General features: G+C 35.2%; 1 protein-coding gene across 1 annotated transcript; it reads left to right on the top strand.

The window, feature by feature from the left end:
• Positions 1-9604: 9604 nt before the first annotated feature.
• LOC149148339 (putative disease resistance protein At1g61310) lies at positions 9605-18344 on the top strand. Its single transcript, XM_089442149.1, has 6 exons — positions 9605-11464; positions 15072-15461; positions 15549-15664; positions 16841-17414; positions 17613-17734; positions 17951-18344. The coding sequence occupies exons 1-6, from the start codon at positions 9605-9607 to the stop codon at positions 18342-18344; spliced, it is 3456 nt and encodes a 1151-aa protein (XP_089298275.1).
• Positions 18345-20532: the final 2188 nt, after the last annotated feature.

The raw sequence follows: 20532 nt of genomic DNA, 5'->3' as shown, positions 1-20532 counted from the left end.
AGAGGATTTTAACAAATTTAGAAATTACTTCCAAAAAATTTAATCACATATTAACTTTATATATATATAATTTAATGTTTTAATATTTATTAAATTTTCAGTATTAAATAATTTATTATGTTTATAAATATTTAATACGTTCTAATTTATTACAATATTGTTTTATGAAAAACCACTATTTTTTAAATAGGGTTTTGCAAATGATGAATTCTTTCAATAAAATATTGTTTTATGAAAAATCACTATTTTTTAAATAGGATTTTTGCATCCTTTTTTTCCAAGTTTCTTTTTTTATAACATTTAAATGATTCAAATCTTTTCAAGCTTTTTGTTTTTATAATATTTAAAAGAGATGTTCGTTATTCTCTTGGTTTTTATAATAGAAGATAGCATAGATAGTAGTCTTTCTCATAGTAAGATTATCCCTTCTACATAACCAAAAAAGCTTAATCTTTGTCAATCGTTAATCTAACATTTTAGGAGATAAATTATACTAACTTGTTTATGAAATTGAAAACTCATGTATGAAGCTTTTTAGTACATTTTTCTTATGAAGATTCTCATGAATTAATATAGATGAGAGGCTAGAACTTACTTGTAAGGGATGAGAATACTAGTAGATATTGAAACCTTGAGAATACTAGTAGATATTGAAACCTTCCTTGAGATTGAAGATGTAGAGCTTGACTTGTCTTTGCATTTTCAAGACATTAAAAATTTTGTATGTTGTGACATGTGAAATCTGAAATTTTTTGTCAAACATAAACGTAATTTAGGGGTATGAGTATTTATATTAGCGTCCCATTAGAGATTTAAATAGCTCAAACCTAAAGGTGTAGAAAATGAACACATAGTAGAAAAATGAACATAATATTTCAAGGTTTTGGGGTAATAATAATATAGATACCAATGCACTTGAAATTTTGAAGGTGGGATTTATTTTCGAAAGGTGAAAGATAAGTCCCTAATTAGTCTTTATGTTAATTTTTTTCACATTTCAGCCAATTTAGGAACATTTGTACATCAAATTTCCCTTGAGATTGACACTCTCAGAAGCTTATACTCCTTGTTCCCTTCATTAAAATACAGTTCATATTAGATGTGGACCAGATAGTTCTCCATAGCAAATATTGTTACAATATTCTACTTCCTTGTTCCCTTCATTAAAATACAATTCATATTAGATGTGGACCAAATAGTTCTCCATAACATTCACTCTCTATTTATATTACAACTTTGTTCATCATCATCCTATTTAGATTTTTGATTGTGTAGAAGAGATAATCCTACTATGATAAAGACTACTATTTATGCTATCTTCTATTATGTGCTTGAAGTAAATTTGCGTATTCGCCAACAAGAGAACTATTATCTCAATTTTATGTAAAAGTATGATGCATCAATGAGGACATATGTTACATTGCGACAATATATTGTATTATAGTTAGTTTCAAGTCCATTTATCCACCACTACATGGTTAGATTTGCCTTTTAAATTGATATTTCCAAGGTTCTAAACTTGGTGCAATATATTTAGAAGCATATAATGAAATGATAAACAACAGTATAATTTCTTAGTCTCATGTCAATCATTCTTAAAATGTTAGATTAACGATTGACCAAGATTAATATTTTTTTGGTTGTGTGTAAGAGTTAATCCTACTATGATAAATACTACTATTTATGATATCTTCTATTATGTGCTTCAAAGTATAAAGTAAATTTGTGTATTCGCCTGCAACAAGAGAACTATTATCTCAATTTTATGTAAATGTATGATGCATCAATGAGGACATATGTTACTTTGTGACAATATATTGTATTATAGTTAGTTTCAAGTCCATTTATCCATCACTACATGGTACATTAGTTAGATTTGTCATTTAAATTGATATTTCCAAGGGTCTAAACTTGGCGCAATATATTTCAAATGTTGTAAAATTATTTAAAATGTTGTATAAACTTTTCTTCTTTTGAATAGGATGTAGAGTTTTCACTTTGATTTATGGCATTGTCATTATCATGTTTGGTGCCTTTGCATTTCTCATTTGGCTTTCCATATTACTGGTATTAAATAATTGGGGTCTAGGATCGAAGGCTCTTTTTCTCAACTTTTTTTCCTCTTGAAAGGAAGCTTGCCTAATAGATATATACTAAAATAAATTTATTTTATCCATTCACAAAAAATTCTGCCCTTTTTAGTTACTGCAAATGCAATATTGGGATAACTCCACTTGACCAAGTCACATTACGTGACCAATAAGAACCATGTACACGCAATGATGAATTTGTAGCCAAAGCTCAAGGAGTCTTGTATTAGAAATACCCAAGGATATACCATTTGTCCTGCTTCACATATATAAATCTCACAATAGTTTGATTTTTATCTCTGTTTTTCCATGCCCTTTGTTCAAGTGAGTGAATTTGTTATGGGAATCTAATATTTATCTCTACTCAATTGTTTGGATTAGTGTGAATTTTATCACATTGAACTGGTATTCCCAGTGGACAGGTTCCCTTGGCCATCGTGGGGTAAGTGTTTTAGTTTATAGTTGCACATCTATTTCTATGTCAATTTATTGGTCCTTGAAACTTTGATAAACTTGTGGTGAGTGATTCTTTAGTGTTTCAGTATTGTTTCTTCACTATAATATATCTGTTCACTTTGGGGAAATTAATGAAGAGAATCATTATAGTAATTTTTCTTCTCGTTTTTGTTTGTGAATCGTGCTTTATACTTTTATTGTTAAATTACTTGGATTGCAGATGTGTTTTTACTTTTCAGACAAAGTTCTACAAGCAAGCAAGCACAAGTTTATTTCTTACTAGCTTACTGATGATCCGTGAAGGGTTTCGAGATGAGTAAGATTAAAATATATCTCACATAGTTACAACCAAAAATATTTACCAATGCTAATGTGCTTCTGTCCTATAATTTCTTATGATTCTTGATTTAGGTTTATTGCACCATTACAGAGTTCACTAATGAAAGTATTATCATGTATTCCTTCTCCCCTATAATTATTTAGGATTTTAGGGTTAGGTAATTGTACCGAGAGAGCCATGTGTTGTACATTGTGGGCTTTGGGTTCATTCATCATCATGCATGATAAATATATAATTTCAATGACTTTTATGGGATTTGTAGAAGCATAGAATGAAATGATAAACAATAGCATAATTTCTCGTTGTCTCCTATCAATCATTCCTAAAAGGTAGATTAACGATTGGCAAAGATTAAGATTTTTTGGTTGTGTAGAAGGCATAATCCTACCATGAGAAAGACTACTATTTATGCTATCTTCTATCATGTGCTTCAAAGTATAAAGTAAATTTGTGTATTGGCCAGCAACAAGAGCACTATTATCTCACTTTTATGTAAAAGTATGATGCATCAATGAGGAAATATGTTAAGTTATGATAATATATTGTATTATAGTTAGTTTCAAGTCTATTTATCCATCAAAACAAGGTACATTAGTTATTTGTCATTTAAATTGATATTTCTAAGTGTCTAAACTAGGTGCAATATATTGTGAAGGTTGTAAAATTATTTTAAGTGTTTTATAAACTTTTCTTCTTTTGAAGAGGAGGCAGAGTTGTCTCTTTGATTTATGGCATTCTCATTATCATGTTTTATGCCTTTGCATTTCTTATTTGGATTTCCATATTACTCGTATTAAATAACTGAGAACACAATATTTCGAGGTTTTGGGGTAATAATAATATAGATACTAATGCACTTGAAATTTTGAAGGTGGGATTTATTTTCAAAAGGTGAAAGATAGGTCCCTAATTAGTATTTATGTTAATTTTTTTCACATTTCAGCCAATTTAAGAACATTTGTGCATCAAATTTCCCTTGAGATTAACACTCTCAGAAGCTTATACTTCCTTGTTCCCTTCATTAAAATACAATTCATATTAGATGTGGACCAGATAGTTCTCCATAGCAAACATTGTTACAATCTTCTACTTCCTTGTTCCATTCATTAAAATACAATTCATATTAGATGTGGACCAAATAGTTCTCCATAACATTAACACTCTATTTATATTACAACTTTGTTCATCATCATGCATGATAAATACATAATATCAATGACTTTTATGGGATTTTTAGAAACATAGAATGAAATGATAAACAATAGTATAATTTCTTGTTGTCCCATGTCAATCATTCCTAAAATGTTAGATTAACAATTGACCAAGGTTAAGATTTTTGGTTGTGTAGAAGAGATAATCCTACTATGATAAAGACTACTATTTATGCTATCTTCTATTATGTGCTTAAAGTAAATTTGTGTATTTGCCAACAACAAGAGAACTATTATCTCAATTTTATGTAAAAGTATGATGCATCAATGAGGACATATGTTACATTGCAACAATATATTGTATTATAGTTAGTTTCAAGTCCATTTATGAAACTAAAATTGACAATAATCCTATGGCACCATACCAAGACACGGGTAGTCTCCATTTTCCATAGCCATAGCTTATGCAGTATAGTTAACAACTTGAAAAAGGCTGGTCCCAAATCAAATTTGTTCCTGCTCATCTCACTCATTGAGCTGATATAAATTTGAACATATATAACCAGAAAAGCAAAGAGACGCAAATAAATTTATCTAGTCTACCTGGGATTCAATCCTTGCGCACGCCTGTGGATTCGCAAACTGATGTTGTACCAATTCATATTTAAGTTTAGCCTGGAAATTCAATAACACTTGAGCAGAGCGAGCCAATTGCTTGAAATTACAAAATTCATATTAAATCCTGTAATGTACGTCACTTACCAAGCCAATCTAAAATCTGTATTAAGGTTAACCCAAAGAAAAGAGATGAGATCACATGTACATACATTTGCATACCTGGGATTGAGAAGGATGTGGGTGGATATCTCCTCGTATATATATAGCTGGAATTGAATCTCTTGGCCCCTGCTAATTAAAAATTGAATTGATGTGATGTCTGCCTTCACCTCCCACACAACACATACAAACCACATACCAAACGACACAACACAACACATACAAAACTAGACCAGGCAAAGTTCAGACCGACCAAACCAGACACACACAAACATGACAAGACATGGAGCTCCAAGAGTCATACAGACAAGACCGGCATACAAAATAGGCGACCATGGGAGGAGGAGGAGAGGGAATGAAAAAGGCAGAGATTCAGACCAAAGTTGCAAATAAATATTGGTTGGATTCAACGGTCCTGCGAATAACATAACCTCGCCCAATCTCTACCCATGTTACCCGCACCCTTGACCCTTAGCAACCTAATGCCCTGTCTAGATTTCACTTGGTGGGCTGCCAGTCAAAGTACATTTCCAAGCACATGTAACTATGGGTAACAAAGAATTGAAGCCCAACAACGCGCATGGGTAACAAAGAATTGAAGCATTTCAATTTTCAGCAACACAACAGCCAGCGGAGGTAAAGATTTTCTGACAGATGGATCTAACTCTTAGTACCAGGCTGAGGTTGAGCTTATGGTTGGTTCCGTCCAGAGGCAGGAATTGAATTGAGCAGAGCAGGCATTGTGTTAAGAACAATAACGGCCCTGCCAGTTGAACTACGAAATGCATTTCAGGGACATTGGGAGCCACCACAGAGACCTGCATATATGCAACCACACAGCGAATAAGATTAAGATTCATTCTGCTCTGCTCTGCTGTGTTTGAAAATGAACATTCTGAAAGATTCCCTTCCAATACTTACGACATTCCCTCCCCTCGCGACATATTGCAAGCATAGATAACAGAGGCGACAACGCTGGTATTTGTGAAACCTCTGGTCTGGTATTGTAGACCATAGAGGTGGAGTCTCCATCTCATTACACAGTGGCAACTCTTTCTATAAAATGAATTGGGGATAAACCAATATTCCTCCATTAGAGAAAATCTACAAACCAGAGGCTACAACTTTAGAAAAAATAGGCATGTGAAGCATCCATGGGCATTTAACAAAATGGGCATTTAATAAAATGGGCATTTAACAAAACTCGTCTGAAGCATCCATGCCTTCTTGAAATGGCAGTAATAACCTCTCCTCCTCACCTGCCCGGTTATTGCAAAGAGACGAAACTTCACTCTGGCCTGGCGTCCACTGCCTGCCGCCCTCCATTGCCAGGCTACGCTGAAGCATTGTCAGGCTGTGTTGAAGTTGTGTGGCCGAGGTCAACATATTAAAAGTAGGCGAGGAAGGCCCCGCTGAAGGCAACACCATCATCCAAATACCACCCATCCTACCTCCATGCGCTACATTGGCTTGCATCCTTGCACAAACAAGAAAACCAGTCACAAAAAAAAATAAAAAAAAATAAATAAATAAGTAAATAAATAAATAATTAACCCTAAAAACATAACAAATGCCAACGAATGCAAGAAACCCTGGCAACAAAGGGAAAGGAAGTCTCAGGTTTGAGTAAGTGGTTATGTCTTCCTCAACTGTCCAACTGGCTTCTACAGACAGGGCCTTAAGAACGGATGCAGGGCAAAACTACCAACAATCCTCCAACAATCCTCCTTCTGGCCCTCCACATTCTCTTGGCCCTTCTCCTGCGCAAAAAGCAGGCCTCCTCATCCCCGCCCTCCTCTGTAGCAAACCTCCTCTGTAGCAAAGGCATTCGCCCCCGCCCTCCTCTCTCCTCTGCAGCAAACAGGCTATCCGCCCTCCTCTGCAGCAAACAGGCTATCTGGGCGGGCACGATGGACGACTTGGGTAGAAGGACGGGCTGGGTAGGGTTTAATTATTTTTTTAATTAACTAATTACTTGAACAGTTTTTTAACGTTTTTTAATTAAATTGGACGACATGTAATTGTTGAATCGTCTAACAATATATATGACGGTTAAGATTGGGACATAAAGGCATTTAGGGGAGTTCATTTCAGAGAGGAACGCCTTACGGCATAATGAGATCGAGGAAAGAATTTAGAAAGAAAAACTAATAATGAGGTTGAGAATTTGGTCGTATAAATGGGATTAAATCTAATTAATTAGGATTCTAAGCTCATTTATATGGAATTAAATTTATTTCAGTATTATGATATTAGGTTTTTGGAAATTATTTTCAAGTTAAAATTATTTTATTATAAATATATAGAGAATAATGAAAAAATAAATAAGATTTGAGATGATCAAAGGGGTAAAGAATAATTTTATTAAAAATTTATAGAGAATAATGAAAAAATAAATAAGATTTGAGACGATAAAAAGGGTAAAGAAGTATGTGGCTCGACCAAACCACATTAAGGTACATCGGTTTTTGAAATAAAATTTCATCCTTACTTTGACATCTACAAATATATATTTCTTTATATACGAATGGTAATTTCTTTAAATAGGAATGGTAAGATAGAGGGATTGAGATTGTTTATTATCTCAAAGGAAAGGAAAGAATATCATTTGCATGGGATTTAGGATGAGTAACTAATAATGAGATTGAGGTTTTGCATTTATATATGGGATTAAAATTAATAGGAAATTTCAAATTTATAATTAAAAGTGCAGTAAATAATATTGATAAAATTAGAATAATTTTATTAAAAAATATATAAAGAATAAGGAAAGAAAAAACAAAATTATATAAGATGAAATACTATCATATCTTAAGAATCTTGGATAGGAAGGCATATTCTACCCCAAAAAGCATGTGTTTTGAAGGAGACACGTTAAAAAACAAGTCTTTGAAACAAAACTCTATCCTCAGTTCATATCTAAAGGCCCATTAATACCTTTATACAATCAATTGTCCTTTTCCTTCATCCTTGTAGGAGATTTCTCCTTAATACTAGTGTTTGGGCTTCCATAATGTTTGGAGATCTCAATACTTTGAAGGACTTTAAATTTGGTTTGATGGAGCTTGTTCTTTGGTTTTTGGTTTTGTTGTGGATTTTTGTTTTTGTTTTGCATGTTTAAATTTTTTTTGCTGGAAGTTTTTCATGTTGGTGTTTATAGGAGTTAAGAAATTTGCCTTAGTTTGGAATTATAACTTTTCATCCTTTGTTGTTTTAAATTATTATTATTATTATTAGAATTACTTGAGTTTAGTAATTTACATTAGACTTTAAGTCAGAAGTCAAAGCTTTATGCATGGACTAATAAGACTCCTTTATCAAATAGGTATTGTTTGGGTGTAAGCATGATGACAAATATTTTACATGTGAAATTTAAGAGGTCAAAAAATAATTGAAGATTCAAAAGATTGGACTTATACAAAAATGCCATTGTCACTGTGAAAGCCTAGAACTCAAGAAGATACACTAGATAGGGAATCTTCCATAATAATGGAATCACCTTCTCTAAAAGACTATAGATGAGATATAGAGCTTTCAAAGCATGATTCAAAACTAGATGCATTTAATTGCATGGTCAATTGTATAGAGTGATGGTGAATTGGTTAAACAACTCCAAATTTCAGCCATTGACATAGTCCATTAGAACAATATGGACATAGATATCAAACATGTGTAGCTTTGTTTTTACATGATTTTTCAAAATATCTATATGCTTAGGGACTATGTTAAAATTGATACTTGCAAATTTGTAATATTTTTTTTGAAAAAGAATAGCACTATGTTAAAATTGATACTTACAAATTTTTATTTTTTGAAAAAAAAAACCAATATAACTAGTAAAATTTCTACTTGAGTGTTCGTTTCACTTGTGTTGAAAAAGAAAAGAAAAGAAAAAGTAGGAGAACAAATGTAATATTGTGTAAAAATAGAATTCGATAAGAAGTTATATATATGTATATGTATAAGAAGTTTGTTTTCCGTTGCATTGCTAGCCTTGCCTGTTTATTATTCTCCCACTTTTCTTTCTTCGGTCACACTCATGTGCCTTCATGGTTTTCAACTCTCCTGCTTTTTCTTTTCTTTGGTCACACTCATACTGCTTCCTTCCTTCCTTGTCCATCTCAAGATGTGCCTGTTTCTTTCTTTCTTCGGTCACACTCATGTGCCTTCATGGTTTTCAGCTCTCCTGCTTTTTCTTTTCTTTGGTCACACTCATACTGCTTCCTTCCTTCCTTGTCCATCTCAAGATGTGCCTATTTCTTTCTTTCTTCGGTCACACTCATGTGCCTTCATGGTTTTCAACTCTCCTGATTTTCTTTTCTTTGGTCACACTCATACTGCTTCCTTCCTTCCTTCCTTCCTTCCTTCGATATTCATTCTGCTTTTGCTCTGTTTGCAAGTTTGTTTTCCGTTGCATTGCTAGCCTTGCTTGTTTATTATTCTCCCCCTTTTCTTTCTTCGGTCGCACTCATGTGCCTTCATGGTTTTCAGCTCTCCTACTTTTTCTTTTCTTTGGTCACACTCATATTGCTTCCTTCCTTCCTTTTATTCTCACTTTTCCTTTTTTCCATCACATTCTGCCCAAAGAAAATCAGGAGAAATGACCACTGCTCGCTTTATATTAATTGGATTCATTGTTGTACCTATTCACCTCACCTTCCATACATATTATTTTGTTTGCAAATATCTACTACTTTTTCATATTGCTTGTGCTTTTTCTCTATTTGCAAAATTTATTTTCCATATTGTTTCTGCTTTTTCCCTCTGCTTGCTTTGTTGTTGCAAAATCCATGGAGGCCGTTTGCACTAGAGCAATAGCCAACATCATAAGCAGTGTTGTTAGCGTTGTTATTTCTCCACTAGTCCAAACCATAGATGATGTTATTCACTTGGAAAGAAACACACAGTTTCTGCAAGAAAAGCTAAGTAGTGTCAGAGTCTTCTTAGATGACACGGTCAACCAATTTCAACATCAGCAAAGAATTATCCCTCCCCCTCTGAATGATGGGTTGGAAAGGCTCCGACTTTCCCTGCAAGATGCGGAGAGCGTCATACAACGCTCCCAACAATGGAAAGGTTGCTTAGATTGCCGCTTCTGCAAGCCCAGATTGTGTGGAAAAATTAGAGAATGCAAATTAAATATCATTGAGCGCCGCAACAATCTTGAAAATGCCATTTCAACCAGAAGTTCTACTCAAGGGATTGTTTCTTCTGAGCCACTGGAAGCAGGGGCATTACTTCAGCCAGTACCGGAGTCTGGCTTTGTGGGATCTGGGATAAAAGAAGCAGAGATGTGGTTGAATAGAAGGCTTGAAGATGCAGAAGATCATCAATTTCAGGTAATAGGCATCATTGGCATGGGTGGCGTTGGCAAGACGACATTGCTGAGAATGGTCTTTAACACCCACAAGAAAGGTAATGTGTTTGAAAACGTGATTTGGTTAACTGTTTCAGAAAAGTTTAACATTCAGGAGTTGCAGAGTGTTATTGCGAAAGAAATTAGTTTAAACCTGGGGATGGGCAGTTCTAATGCTGAGAGCAGTTCTGCTGTTCTTGACATGCGAAAGAGGGAACTTTCTAATTATCTCAAGGAGAAGAAATTTCTGCTCATTCTGGATGATGTGTGGAATCAAATCCACCTGGAAGAAGAACTGGGAATCCCCTTGGGAAATTATAAAGGTAGTAGAGTGGTAATCTCTACCTGCAGCAAAGAAGTGATTCGAAAAATGGGGGCAAATGATGACTACTCCATACAGATAAAACCCCTATCCATGGAAGAAGGATGGGGATTGTTTGGCAGAGTTTCCTTCAATGCAGGCCATGCTCCTACAAAAATTGTAGAGGATATTGCTAGAGAAATTGCAGAAGAGTGTAAAGGTCTACTTTTGGCGATAAATGTTGTTGCAGCAACAATGAAGGGTAATACTTCTGCTGATGAGTGGAGTTTTGCTCTAACTCAAATGAAAAATGTAGATCCTGATTTTCTAAAGTTGTACAGTGGCATTGATGAAGATCTCTATGGGCGACTCAAATGGAGTTACGATCGTAACTTACAGAACTGTTTTCTATATTGTGGTGCCTTTGCCGAAGACGCAGAGATTGAGGTGGAGCAATTGGTGGAGATGTGGATAGGGGAGGGATTGGTTAGTAGCATAGACAAAAGCCAATTAATGGTAGTAGGAGGCAGGTATGTAAATATTTTAGTAGAACATTGCTTGTTTGAGCATGTTAGCAATGATACTGTTATTGGCCAAAAGAAGTGGATAAAATTTCATGACATTCTTCGTGATATGGCGCTCCATATTGGTGAAAAGGAAGAGAAATGTTTATTTAGAACAAGTCAAAAGCTGGACCAGTTTCCTGCAGAACAAGTGATGGACAATTGCAAGAGAATAGTAATTCGCTATTATAATGATACTGCATTTCTGTCCACAGATTTTAGATGTCCAACAACACTTGGAACTTTGATCTTAGCCGAAAGTGAGGGTTTAAGAGAAGTTCCAAATGACTTCTTACTCAATCTCCCCTCTCTAAGGGTTTTGGATCTTAGTGACACCAATATAACATCGTTGCCAAAGTCGATGTGGCAACTCAAACAACTTGAGTTTCTGGGGTTGAATGGCACCAAAATCAGTACTCTGCCCGCTAAGGTATGCAATCTTTCTGATCCAAGTGGATGTTGGTGGCCACCCACCTATCCCATTTGGACCCCCACAACTGTCTCTTTCAGTCTTTTTAGTTTCCTAAATTGCAGCACAGTTTACTATATTTAGCAATTTTTCGGGTCCTGAACTTCCGGAGCCGTTTTGAGGCCCTAAACGACGTTTTTTTGGGAATCTGGGGCAACATGGGTCCATGGATTGATGTTGCCTCCCAAAGTGGTAGTAATCGGATAGATCTTTCTAACGAGCTATCGTACGCATCAAACGGAGATCGTATGCCAAAGTTACGACCCCGGGAAATTGATGTACCAATTTACCCAAACGGGGCCCACAATTTGGCGTTTCATCTTCTAGGGTTAGGTTTCGGGATGTGAAGGGTTTTCCATTGTTTCTCAACAATAAATAGGCCTTCGAGCCTCATTGTAATACATTTTTAGAACAGTTCAGAGGCATGTAGCCGCCACATCTCTTCTCAGAGATAAGCTACCATCGCCCTAGCTGATTCATTTCTATTTCTGTTTGTAAGCACATTTAAGTATTTTACAGTAATGAAATGAAGGATTATTTCCGCTGCATCTCAGTATTTATGGTTATCTCATCTCTGTATTTATGGTTATTTCTGTAATTTGTTGCGTTCCTGTTTAAATCCGGATCAGTGGTATCAGAGCGGTCTGCTTTTTCTCTGTTTTTCTTTGCATGTCCCCAACAAGGTCGGGATATAAGGAGTTAGGGGTTGAACTGGTTGAACCTTTGCAAGACCAGCCTCGCAAATCCTGACGGCCTCCCATGGTGGGCGAGAAGAAAGATGAGGGGGCAGGAGATCCCATCAAAATCTTGCTCGAAGAAGCCCTCGAGCGACAACGGAACGCGATGATGGACAGCTTTGCCCAGATCCTTCAGCGGCTACCTAGAAGCAACGCATCGGCTTCCAGCAGCTACTCTGGAAACGCCACACCCTTTAAGGTACAAGTTAATTTTGAAATCCCCATATTCGAGGGTCAGATAGACGCAGATGCCGTAGATAAATGGTTAAATCTGCTAAAGGGCTATTTTTCTGTTCATGAATTTTCGAGTCGGGAAAAGATTGTTTTTGCTCTTCTCAAAGCAGCCCCCCACGTCAAGGACTGGTGGGAAACCTACTGCGAGCAGAAGGATGAAAGTACTGGCTCACTATTTTCAGCCGCACCCACCTGGGATTCGTTCCGGGATGCCATCAAGGAGCAGTACTACCCTGTCGGAAGCTATGAGGACAAATACATCAAATGGACCACACTGCGACAGGGACGAGACCAAGATGTGCCGGAGTTCACAAACATTTTTCATACCCTTCGCACACAGTTGGGTATCAAAGATTCTGAGCTGCATCTGGTACTCAAATACCGTGGCTGCCTGCACAAGTACATCCAGGAAGAGATGGGATTCTTGAACATCCCCTCACTCGGCACATCATACCGATACGCTGTCAAAATCAAGCAAAAGTTCAAACAGAAGAAGCGAGACTTTGGATCTGCAAATCCGAAGCCCAAAGGACAAAGCCAAAGCGGGGTGACCCAAGATAACCCGTCAAAGCCGCAAGAAAAGAACAACACCATGAAGCCGAAGAAGGACACGGGGAAGTGGTGTGAGTTCCACAAGAGTCCCACTCATAACACAAGTGAGTGTCGGACCAAGCAGTCGCTGGTGGCTGAGTTGAAGGCTTCCGAATCAGATGCATGTTCCGACCCTGGGCCAGAACCCGACAAGGGGAATGGCAAAGGGAAGCAGATCATTGATGCGGATCCCAGCGCCACTGTTGCCACTGCCAAGATCCAGAAAGATGAGCCCGAAAATCCAGAGGAAGGGGAGCGTCTTTTCCACTCACAGATATGGGTGAAGGGTTCGCCGCTACAATTCATTGTCGACAGTGGCAGCCAAAAGAACCTGGTTTCAGCGGAGGTCGTGAAGCGGTTGGGCCTACCGACTACACCACACCCGCAGATGTACAGTATCGGGTGGCTTCACGAAGGACGAGATCTGAAAGTTCGCCAGCAGTGCCGCCTTCCCTACAGCATCAAACCCTTCACAGACGAGGTATTGTGTGATGTTGCACCTCTGGATGTTTGCGATGTATTATTAGGCCAGCCATACTTGTGGAGGCGACATGCTGTGTATGAGTCAAGGCCTCGCGCTGTCATTATTTCTTTGGGTGATTCATTATACAGGATACCGGAGGTAGCCCCACCTACTGCCACCACTTTGATCACTGCTAAGAAAGGCAGCAAGCTCATATCACAGACCAGGAAATTCATCTGTCTGGTCCACTCCCAAAGTAAGGGGAAGATCGTTGCTGCATCCATGACCCCTGCAAAGGGTTCCTCCATGCAGCAGCAGCAGCAAAGGGATACAGTCATGACAAGACACAGGAACAACTTCTCCTCACCCACAGGGGTACCACACAAGTTTTAGGTGGGCGACAAAGTCTGGTTGCATCGACAGAAAGAACACCTTACCAGAACCCATCAGAAGCTCAGACCACTCCGACATGGTCCTTACAGCAGTACCAAGGCTATGGGGAACAATGCTTTGAAGCACAACATTCCTCCATTCCTTCGCTTGCACCGAGTGTTCAATGTGGACCATTGTCGACCATGCTTTCCACCATTTCTGGACACATCAGAGATTGCAGAACAGCTCACCAGAGACCCAGCTCAGCAGAAGCTTCCTCATCTCAAGGAGGAACTCAACGCAATGGGGACCATTGCTTCCTAAGGGGGGAGGAATGATCCAAGTGGATGTTGGTGGCCACCCACCTATCCCATTTGGACCCCCACAACTGTCTCTTTCAGTCTTTTTAGTTTCCTAAATTGCAGCACAGTTTACTATTTTTAGCAGTTTTTCGGGTCCTGAACTTCCGAAGTCGTTTTGAGGCCCTAAACGACGTTTTTTTGGGAATTTGGGGCAACATGGGTCCTTGGATCGATGTTGCCTCCCAAAGTGGTAGTACTCAGATAGATCTTTCTAACGAGCTATTGTATGCGTCAAACGGAGATCGTATGCCAAAGTTACGACCCCGGGAAATTGATGTACCAATTTACCCAAACGGGGCCCACAATTTGGCGTTTCATCTTCTAGGGTTAGGTTTCGGGATGTGAAGGGTTTTCCATTGTTTCTCAACAATAAATAGGCCTTCGAGCCTCATTGTAATACAGATTTAGAACAGTTCAGAGGCATGTAGCCGCCACATCTCTTCTCAGAGATAAGCTACCATCGCCCTAGCTGATTCATTTCTATTTCCGTTTGTAAGCACATTTAAGTATTTTACAGTAATGAAATGAAGGATTATTTCCGCTGCATCTCAGTATTTATGGTTATCTCATCTCTGTATTTATGGTTATCTTTGTAATTTGTTGCGTTCTTGTTTAAATCCGGATCACTTTCTCGATTGCAATTTTTGCATCTTCGAGACTGTCGACGGCTAAAATCGTTGCCATGTACAATAGGAGAGCTGAAAAATCTCAAGCATTTAGATCTAAATGAGTGTGAGAGATTAGCGGGGATTCCACGTGGGATCTCTCAACTTACGTCATTGAACAAGCTAGGCTTGTTGACGGGAAAGGTTGTGCTGGGCGTGGACGAAGGTGAGAGTGGTATGTGCAGTTTGAAGGATTTTACAAATTTTCCAAATTTGATGGAGCTCCGTATATATGTCAAAGCGGGAAAGACAGTAGACGGAAAAAGGTGGGGAATAAAAGTGGGTCCAATGGGAACTTGGTTGCAGATGAAGCATTTGGTATTGCAATTTGATAGGAATGAGCATGAGGTAATGGAGGATCTTCCCCCGGACATGCAAAACATGAAGAACCTGCAGACATTTGGTCTCTTCAGTTATGGAGGGATAAGTTTGCCCAATTGTATTTGTGACTTTGAACGACTGGAGCAGCTGTGCTTGTTCAGTTGTGACCATCTGGAAGAGCTTCCACCATTGGAGAGATTGCCAAATTTAAGGGTATTGAGATTATAGATGTTAAATAAAGTGAGGGAGTTGGGGATTAGGGGAAGCGTTGGTGGATTTCCGATGTTGGAGCGCTTGCAGATGTGGAACATGCCGGTGTTAGAGAATATATCAAGCTCCTCCTCATCATCAAATGTTGCGTGGACGGAGGGTACAATGCCCAAGCTTCAACTCTTGAATATACAATATTGCAACACGTAAGAGATTGCCAGTAGGAATCGAGAAGATTTCAAATTTAAAAGACATAGAAATTGACGCTGATGTATGGGAAAGATCCGTTCAGGCATATCATAACATAAAAATCTGCCTGGAAGAAAAGCTCAAATTATTGTAATAATAACATTTATAATAAATGTTATTAATAGTTAGAATTAAAGAAAATATGGGAATAATTAAAGAAAGAATTATTATTACAACTCATTTATTTTTGGCCTGGAATATATTCCATTTTCACAATTATCCTTAATGTTATTAAAGAAAACATTTGTTAAAAAAATCACTATTAAATTTTTCATTTAAAATTTTTAATAAATATTTTAAATATTATATTAATATGAATTTCTGTTTTTACACTTTATTTTATATTTTAATAAAATAGTTTAATTATTTTATACATAAATCATATTACTTCTTATTAATTTTTCTATTTTGATTAATATTTTATAACTTTTTTAATATGTTATCAACTCTGTAAAAATGATTTTATTAATTTTTCTATCTTAATTAATATTTTATAACCTTTTGTAATAGGTTATTAACTCCATAAAAATGATTTTATTTATTTATGAACATTTATTTAATCTAAAATGAGAGAGGAATTAATATGCCAAAATAAAATTTAATGTGTATTTAAATTTTTCACGTTGCATTCAAAATATAAAGAACTTATTTATATCTAGATGTGTTATTTACACAAGGAATTTATTTAATATAGAATGTTAGAATACTTAATATTTGGAAAGGAAATTGGATTCAAATTTTTATATGTAAAAATATAAAAAAACATGTTTATGTTTAATAATTTCTTAAATAATAGGAGATAAAAAAAATGATTAGATTTGTGATTTTCATCCATTAAAATAATGATAGAAAAAATTTGAATTTTAATAAAGTGAAGTATTGTTTTTTTATTGGTATAAATAAATAAATATTTGAAAATGAAATTTTATTTATTTAAATGATTTTATAAATAATAATATATTAATCAATATTTATTTTATATTATAATTTAAAACGTTGATGTTTTTATATCTTTCATTTTATTTAAATAATAGTCAAAGGAATTTAGCTCAAGTGGTATGGTTCATGATTTGTGTTCCATGTAGTGTATTGCATTTGTGGCAATTCTCTTTGACATCTACATGTATTGCTAGTGTTTTCTTTGTCGAAGATGAAAGCATTCGAGTGGAGCAATTGGTGGAGATGTGGATAGGGGAGGGATTGGTTAGTAGCACAGACAAAAGCCAATTAATGGTAGTAGGAGGCAGGTATGTAAATCTTTTAGTAGAACGTTGCTTGTTTGAGCATGTTAGCAATGATACTATTATTGGCCAAAAGAAGTGGATAAAAGTTCATGACATTCTTCATGATATGGCGCTCCATATTAGTGAAAAGGAAGAGAAATGTTTATTTAGAACAAGTCAAAAGCTGGACCAGTTTCCTGCAGAACAAGTGATGGACGATTGCAAGAGAATAACAATTCACTATTATAATGATACTGCATTTCTGCCCACAGATTTCAGATGTCCAACACTTGGAACTTTGATCTTAGCCCAAAATAAGGGTTTAAGAGAAGTTCCAAATGGCTTCTTACTCAATCTCCCCTCTCTAAGGGTTTTGGATCTTAGCGACACCAATATAACATCGTTGCCAGAGTCGATGTGGCAACTCAAACAACTTGAGTTTCTGGGGTTGAATGGCACCAACATCAGTGCTTTGTCCGCTGAGGTATGCAATCTTTCTTGATTGCAATTTGTGCATCTTCGACATTGTCGAGAGCTAAAATCGTTGCCATGTACAATAGGAGAGCTGAAAAATCTCAAGCAGTTAGATCTAGATTATTGTGAGAGGTTAGCGGGGATTCCACGTGGGATCTCTCAACTTACGTCATTGAACAAGCTAGGCTTTTTCTTGTTAATGGGAAAGGCTGTGCTGGGCATGGACGAAGCTGAGAGTGGTATGTGCAGTTTGAAGGATTTTACAAATTTTCCAAATTTGATGGAGCTCAGTGTACATGTCAAAGCGGGAAAGATAGTAGATGGAAAAAGGTGGGGAATAAAAGTGGGTCCAATGGGAACTTGGTTGCAGATGAAGCATTTGGTATTGCAATTTGATAGGAATGAGCTTGAGGTAATGGAGGATCTTCCCCCGGACATGCAAAACATGAAGAACTTGCAGACATTTGGTCTCTTCAGATATCAAGGGATAAGTTTGCCCAATTGTATTTGTGACTTTGAATGACTGGAGCACCTGTGGTTGATCAGTTGTGACCAACTGGAAGAGCTTCCACCATTGGAGAGATTGCCAAATTTGAGGGTATTGAAATTACAGGTGTTAAATAAAGTGAGGGAGTTAGGGATTAGGGGAAGCGTTGGTGGATTTTCGATGTTGGAGCGCTTGGAGATACGGAACATGCCGGTGTTAGAGAGTATATCAAGCTCCTCCTCATCATCAAATGTTGTGTGGATGGAGGGTACAATGCCCAAGCTTCAATTCTTGCTGATACAGGGTTGCCCGACACTCAAGAGATTGTCGGTAGGAATCGAGAAGCTCTCAAATTTAAAAAACATAGAAATTGACGCTGATGTATGGGAAAGATCCATTCAGGCAGATCATAACATAAAATTCTACCTGGAAGAAAAGGTTGAATTATTGTAGAATATAGATAGAATTAAAGAAAATATGAGAATGTCGAAAAAATTATTATTACAATCAATTTATTTCTAGTCTGAAATATATTCCATTTTTTCAATGATCCCTAATGTTATTAAAGAAAAAGGTTATTAAAAAAATAACTTTTATTTTTTATTAAATATTCTAAATATTATATATAAATATAGATTACATTTTATTTTATAATTTGATAAAATAGTTTAATTATTTTATAAATAAATCATATTATTTCTCATCAATTTTTTTACCATAGTTAATATTTTACAAAATTATTTTCTATTTTTAAATTTGTTATTAACTCAATAATTATTTATTTATTTATTTATGAATGAAAATTTATTTAATAGGGAAAGTGAGGAATTTAATTTGACAATAAAATTTAATAAAAATTTATATTTTCCACATTGCATCCAAAATATAAAAAATCTAATGCATAATTTACCTATAAGAGTTTACTTTATATAGAATGTGAGAGTAATAATATTTGGAAAAATTAATTGGATTCAAATTTTTATATGAAAAAATGTAAAAATATGAGTAACCGGTTTATATTTAATATTTTTTGAATTTTAATAAGGAAAAAACATTACTTATATTTGTGATTTTAATACATTAAAATAATGATAAAAATTTTAATTTTAATAAAATATTATTTTTTATTAATGTAAATAAATAAATATTTGAAAATATAGTTTTTTTTGAGAAGAATCTTCGGTGAAAATCACATAGAGATATTTTTGTCGACGCTTTTCGAATCAACCAGTGTGGTTCATTGTGAGGACAAGTTGAATGAGCAGATCTTGCTATGCAATATAAATAGATCGAGCAGAATATCCAATGACCAAATAACAGCGAAAATGATAACAGCTAGATTTGACCAGGAAACGGCTAGTTTTACCATGAAGGGTATAAACATAATTTATTCAAATAAGTTAATTTGGTTATTAATTTTCTTATTAAAATGGACAATTTAATAATTATAAATATATATTATAATCATAAAATAATTAAAGTAATAGAAAATAGTTAATTATATTTTAAATAAAATATAAGTTAAAGGGAGATTTAAATCTTAATTTAAATTAAGTAAATAAATAAATTAATTAATTAGTTATCAAAGATGTTATATAAATATTAGTTAGTTGTATGAGTTAAAAATAGAATAATCTATAAATATTTAATTCTATTTTAAAATATAAGCTAAAAAGACATATATTTATAAATATATATTAAAATAAATAGATTAGTTTCATATTCATAGTCAAAGAGTATCCCGATAACAATATTAGAGAATTACCATATTAATTAATAATTTATTAAGGGTAAAAATTAGTATATTAGTTTTAAATTAATTATTAAATAATAAAAAAAATAAAAAATAAAAATATTAATTTTAATTTATAGTCAAAGAGTTTAAATATATAAATATTAGAGAATTCAAGTATTAGAATATATATATATATATATATATAATATTGTAATTTTTTCTAATAGTTGAATTTTCTAATATTTAGATGATGATGGTGGTTAATGTCCGTTGAGACCAAACATTGGTCTATCGGACTTAAAGAAACAAATTATTTATTTTGATTTAAGATTTTATTCCTATGCTCAAAAAGCTTGGAGAGAAGCCTCCTGAGCTCACTATAATTTTGACATTGTAAAAGGCTAGGAAGGTTAGTATTGTAACAAAGATTGTGAAATTGAGATCTAATGTGGTTGTACGCGGGGCACTCTAAGAGGAAGTGGTTTTCATCCTCGACGTTCCTATTCTCACATATATGGCAGATCCTTTCCATCCATGGCATTTGAGGAACTGCCCAACGACCTGTTTCACTATGGAGCTCATGAGAATTCGTTCTAATCTTTGCTATATTATTTTTCTTCTTTGAGCTAGTTAAAATAGAGAGATACTTTTGATCTTCTAGGGTGGGGTTAATGACCTTCTTATAATAACTTAATTTTCTTTTAGCCACTAAATCTTTCTCACACCACATTTTTTCTTTGAACTTAGAAGTAACAATATCTTTAATGTTATTTATGTTTTGCAATGCATCATTCTCGTTGATCTCCCAATAGTTTAACCAGGCCCTTGTGTCTTTATGCCACCCCTGATTGAGCCTTAGGTGGTTTTGGCTGGAATTTAAATCTAGCTTAGGAAGTCTATGATCGT

This window comes from Pinus tabuliformis, chromosome 9 (genome assembly GCF_031772625.1).
Source record: "Pinus tabuliformis cultivar Carrire ecotype Pingquan chromosome 9, CPIR1, whole genome shotgun sequence".
Lineage (NCBI taxonomy): Eukaryota > Viridiplantae > Streptophyta > Pinopsida > Pinales > Pinaceae > Pinus > Pinus tabuliformis.
Note: the sequence above shows the minus strand (reverse complement) of the source record. Positions and strands in the feature narration are given on the sequence as shown.